This window comes from Aquarana catesbeiana, linkage group LG01 (assembly GCF_042186555.1).
Source record: "Aquarana catesbeiana isolate 2022-GZ linkage group LG01, ASM4218655v1, whole genome shotgun sequence".
Lineage (NCBI taxonomy): Eukaryota > Metazoa > Chordata > Amphibia > Anura > Ranidae > Aquarana > Aquarana catesbeiana.
Window position 1 is genome coordinate 989673740 of NC_133324.1, and position 6000 is coordinate 989679739.

Below are 6000 nucleotides of genomic sequence, written 5' to 3' on the forward strand. Positions count from 1 at the left end.
ATAGTGTGGGGTGTGTACTAAATCCCCTGAGCCATAATTGGCCAAAGCCACCCTGGCTTTGGCCAATTACAGCTCTCTCTACTGACGGCGCTGTGATTGGCCAAGCATGCGGGTCATAGTGCATGCTTGGCCAATCATCAGCCAGCAATGCACTGCGATGCCGCAGTGAATTATGGGCCGTGACGCGCCACACGAATTTAGCGCGAACGGCCCATAAAGTTCGGAATTCGGCGAACGGGCGAACAGCCGATGTTCGAGTCGAACATGGGTTCGACTCGAACACGAAGCTCATCCCTAGTCACCAAATATCTCATCCGCAAAGAAATGGTAAGCTCAGGCTTTCTCCAATTTGATGACTGTCCTGAAAACTATTGGGCATGGAAATCTTCCTTTCTGAATGCCACTGAAGGTCTGAACTTTTCACCAGCAGAAATGCTTAATTTAATGATAAAATGGCTTGGTACAGAGTCAGCAGAGCATGCTAAGAGGATGAGAAGAGCGGATGTCCTTCCTTAAACAGAACGGCATCTGTTTTAAGTGTTACGGATCTACTTATCACGTTGCTAAAGACTGCAAAATACCAGTAGAATGTACAGAATGTGGCAGTGAGAGACATATTGCAGCTTTGCACCCAGGCCCTGCTCCTGCCCCTCTAGAGACTGTAGAACCCAGGAAAGATCAGGGCAGGGAGCAACAAGAGACCCCACTCTCCTCAGTAATGTCTAATTGCACTGAAGTATGTGGACAAGGCAAGAGTGCACGTTCATGCTCTAAAATCTGTTTAGTGACTGTGTATCCTACTGGCAAGAGAGAAAGGGCAGTGAAAATGTATGCAGTGCTAGATGAACAGAGCAACAGATCCATTGCAAAGTCAGACTTCTTTGATATCTTTAATCTTAAGGCAAGTGCAGTTCCATACACTCTAAGGACATGTGCGGGGACAATTGAAACCACAGGTAGAAGAGCTTCTGACTTTACCATTGAATCCTTCAATAAGAAAGTGCAGTTTCCACTTCCTACCCTAATAGAGTGTGGCATGATACCTGATGACAAAACTGAGATTCCCTCTCCAGAAGTAGCCCATCACAACCCTCACCTCCGCTCAATTACTCACCTTATCCCAGCTGTTGAGCCAGATGTTTCTATCCTTCTACTTCTTGGGAGAGACATCCTTCAGGTACACAAGGTGCGCCAGCAAATCAATGGACCTTATAATGCCCCCTATGCACAGAGACTGGACCTGGGGTGGGTCATTGTAGGAGAAGTTTGCCTGGGGACAGTGCACCAGCCTGACAATATTACCACTTTGAAGACATCTGTGTTAACAAATGGACGAACATCCCTTCTCAGTCCCTGTCACAACAGCTTCATTGTCAAGGAAAGCTTTGGCAGGTCGACACAACACTGTGACTCCTCTACTCTATATGGTAAAGAAGAAGTCAATTCCAACATTGAGACAGACAATCTAGGGATTACAGTGTTCCAGAAAACTAAAGATGATGATAAACAGGCCCTCTCTATAGAGGATCAGACCTTTTTGCAGATTATGGATAGAGAGGCTTACCAAGATGACAATCACAGTTGGATGGCCCCTCACCCCTTTCGCACACCCAGATGTGTTTTGTCTAGTAACAGGGAACAAGCCATGAAGCGTTTGCATTCACTCAGCAAAACTCTGCAGAGAAAGTCCAAAATAAGCCCTAAACCAGCCCACACGATTCCTCGTTTAGAGTTGTGTGCTGCTGTACTTGCAGTCGAAATGTCTGAGCTAATTACAGATGAACTAGACATTGACTTTGATGCTGTGAAATTCTTCACTGACAGCAAGACTGTCCTAGGGTACATTTGCAGCACCACCAGGAGGTTCCATCTGTATGTCTCCAACAGAGTGAATAGAATCAGGCTATCTTCACACCCAGATCAGTGGTTCTATGTATCTACAGAGCAAAACCCTGCAGATTATGCCACTAGACCTACTCAAGCAGCATGCCTTCAGAACTCTATATGGTTCTCAGGCCCATCCTTTCTGTACCAACCACACTGTGAGCAGACAGACACTGCTAATGTTTATCCACTCATAGAGCCCGAAGCTGACCCTGAAATCAGACCAGAAATTACAAGTTTCAGTACCAAAGCCTCTGAAGCCACACTTCACTCACATTGCTTTGATAGATTTTCTTGTTGGAGGATATTAGTTAAGACCCTAGCCAGACTCATCCATGTCGCTAAAACCTTCCGGAGAGAAACCAATAGCGATCAGGTCAGGAGGTGGGAAAGTTTCCATGAACAGGTCAATCTAGTAGAACTTGCTCAAGCAAAGTCTGTTATAATTTCTTCTGTTCAAAACAAACATTTCCAGAAGGAAATTGACTGCATCAAAAAACAAAAGACATTCCCAAAACAAAGCCGTCTTAGGAGGCTTAGCCCCTTTTTAGACAAGAATGGGTTGTTGAGAGTAGGAGGACGTTTATCTCTTGCTGAACTTTCAGAAGAAGAGAAACAGCCTGTCATTATACCTTATGATCACCACGTTGCGACACTGCTTGTTAGGTACTATCATAAACAAGTAGTTCACCAAGGGCGACACGTCACAGAAGGTGCAATTAGATCTGCAGTTCTCTGGATTCTTGGTGGCAAATGCTTGGTATCAGCTGTTATACACAAATGTGTCATCTGTCGCAAACTGAGAGAAAAATTACAAAGTCAAAAGATGGCAGAGCTACCAGAGGACAGAGTAATTGCTCAACCACCTTTCACCAATGTGGGCTTAGATGTATTTGGTCCATGGTCTGTTTTAACCCGTCGCACTAGAGGAGGCAGCGCGGACAGTAAACGATGGGCAGTCCTTTTCACTTGTTTGTCCACCCGAGCTGTGCACATAGAGCTACTTGAAGTCATGTCAACATCAAGCTTTATTAATGCCTTGAGGAGATTCTTCTCAATTCGTGGCCCAGAAAAACTGCTCCGTTCTGACAGAGGGACAAACTTTGTGGGAGCCTGCAAAGAACTTAACATTTGTGACAGCGAATCACAATTGCAAGACTTTCTCCAAGACAGAGGATGTACATGGGTCTTTAATCCTCCACACTCCTCACATATGGGTGGTGTCTGGGAGAGACTTATAGGTATTGCCAGGCGAATCTTGGACGCTATGTGGCTACAAACCAAACCTGCTCACTTGACCCATGAGACTTTAAGCACCTTTATGGCTATTATGAATGCCAGGCCTATAATTCCTGTGTCCTCAGACCCAGATACACCTATGGTCCTTACCCCAGCAATGTTGTTGACTCAAAAGATGAACTCTTTGTCTGCTCCATCTGGGACCATAAGTACAACACAAGTTCATGCGAAACAATGGAAGCAAGTACAATGCTTGGCAGACACCTTTTGGAAAAGATGGAAGAGAGAGTATCTGTCAAATCTGCAACGCCGTAGGAAATGGACTGAGGATCGCCCAAACATAAAAGTGGGTGATGTTGTTCTGTTGAAGGACAGCCAAGAGGGCAGGAACAAGTGGCCCGTAGGACTTATTGTCAATGTTCTACCAAGCAGGGATGGCAAGGTTAGAAAGGTGGAGGTCAAATCTGTAAAAAATGAGACCGCCAGAATTTATCTCAGACCTATAGCTGAGATTATAGTTTTGATCTCGGATTAGCTAGGATTACATTTTCCTGTATATGTTTTTTCTGCATAGCAGTAGTTATTTAGGTAATGACATAATAAATTATGCCAGACAGGGAGTGTTCTGCCCATATTGTTCATAGTAATATGTGCTATGTGTTGTTACAGTTTATACTGTAATGTTAGTTTATGTTGTTGCATCTAGTGGTCAGAGATGGTTATTACTTTGCCAGAGCTTGAAGGAAGTAGGATTCTCCTCATAGTAAAGGCAGTAACCTTTAACCTGGAACTGTATTTCGTTCATTCCATTACTGCTCCTGGATCAGACTGCATGAAGAAGATCTCTTATACTATTCCTGGACTAATGATGGAATTGTCTGTGAGTACTCTCACTGATAGAGTGAGGCTGCTGTATAATGTTTAATGTGCTGACACATATGTTTTGTTTATGCTTATGTTGTAGTTTTACAAAGTTATTCGGGATAAAGAATACATACAGATCTGATGTCTCACGTTTCTTGACTCCTGAATTATTGGTAAGCTGTCTGACTAGTGTTATACACAGTTCAATAACGCGAAGCAGAACACAAATCTTACACTTTTTGGGGCCTGAAGTGATTTATTTATATTTGATTGATTTTATTTTTTGTACTCGGACATGTTAATTCCGGCTGCTTGTATCAAACAGTGTGAAGATAAAAGCACTTGGGGAAAATGTTAGAGCAATTTTCACTATTACTGTCTGTGATGGCTGCTATTTCTTCTGTAGCTGGTAAATAGTTTATTCTCATTAAGTAGATTTTTTTGGCACTGAATCTGCCTTGTGAAAGTTTGTTACTATTTATACATTTTGCACTTTATTGCCCTGTGTGGTGTGGCTACCGTCATCTGAAATGTTTTTTTTTTCATTTATGACCATTTTGACAATGTTTGTTAAAAAATTAAAATGGACAAAATAAAATATTTTTCAAATATACAAGGTTTGGTTCTTCCGTCTTGGTGTAGTTCTTGGAAGGTCTTCTTACTAGAATATCCAGTTTTTGGATAGATTAAGCTTTGGCAACAACACCCGGAAGCTGGTTGGTTTCTAAGCAGAGCTGCATCAGATTTTGTACCATCCAGTTTGTTACTAAACCCCCTTTAGGAGGTAAAGCATCTCATGGATGGTGTGATAAACAGCACCATGGGCTACGAAAAGAAAGGAGGTCCATTTTCTCTACATCTTTTGTGATGAATATTTTGGAGGATTTATTCCACTGTCCTATTTTTACAATGGGAGATGCACTACCCTACATTCTACGGGCCTCTGTACAATGCCCTATATCTTATACCTGCTGTACATACTACAGTCCTCTGTACAATGCCCTATCAACATTTCCTATATAACATTACCACATTCTCCACTATGCAAGCTATATCAATCCGACCAGCAGCAGAGCCAAGGGACTCTGCTGGGGGCACCTGATATAAGAAGGGACTCAGTTGGGGGCACCTGATGGCATCTGGTGGCAAGTGAGACTCAGGGATCCCACTGATTCTGCATTATGGTGAGTTGAACTATTTTATTTTATATTGCAATGTAATAGAAAATATGCACTTCAATGATCACGGCACCATGGTTGGTATTGTGTCTGGATGACTGCATACTTGCCAACAGTCCCAATTTTTTATATATATATATATATACCTACCCTCGTCCTGATCAGAGCTCGTCCTGATTAATTTCCTAGGATTTTGTCTGTCCCGGGAAAATCGGGAATGTTTTGGGGAAAAACATTCCCCTCCCCTTGTGTTCAGTGGAGAGGGAAGGGATTGGCTGCCCCTCTCCACTGAACACACGAGAAAACCGGGAACTGTAGTTGTCGCACTGCTGGGGTACACAGATCTCTCTGTAAGGAGGGCTCAGCTGCTGCTGCCAGGAACACTGAAGTAAGGTGGGCTGTTGCTTGGGGCACAGATCACTCTAAGGAGGGCTGCCAGCTGCTGGTGACACTGATGTAAGGAGGGCATTGTTGCTGGGGGACACAGATCTGTAAGGAGGGCTCTGCTGCCAGGGACACCAGATGTAAGGAGGGGCTCTGCTGCCAGGGACACAGATTTATATGGAGGGCCTCTGCTTCTAGGGGTACCTGATGTAAAGATGGACTCTGTTGGGGGCACCTGATGTATAGATGGACTCTGTTGGGGGCACCTGATGGCAGGCGACGTGGCAGGTGACACACTCAGGGGTCCCACTGATTCTGCATTATGGTGAGTTGAATGATTTCATTCTATATTACAATGTAATAATAGAAATAATGTGCTTCAATTATACTGACGCCATAACAACCATGGTGCTGGGATGATTGGAGCGCCAACACCAGGTGTTTGGAGTAT

The 6000-nt window shown here is 43.7% G+C and overlaps 1 protein-coding gene across 1 annotated transcript; it reads left to right on the plus strand.

Moving 5' to 3' along the window:
• The first annotated feature begins 584 nt into the window (after positions 1-584).
• On the plus strand, positions 585-4570 carry LOC141127295 (uncharacterized). The gene is made up of 2 exons (XM_073613595.1): positions 585-4003; positions 4088-4570. The coding sequence occupies exon 1, from the start codon at positions 719-721 to the stop codon at positions 3656-3658; it is 2940 nt and encodes a 979-aa protein (XP_073469696.1). The 5' UTR covers positions 585-718; the 3' UTR covers positions 3659-4003; positions 4088-4570.
• Positions 4571-6000: the final 1430 nt, after the last annotated feature.

Bases quoted from the DNA above. Each gene is read 5' to 3' on its own strand.
- LOC141127295 (XM_073613595.1), top strand. From the start codon at position 719: ATGTCTAATTGCACTGAAGTATGTGGACAAGGCAAGAGTGCACGTTCA.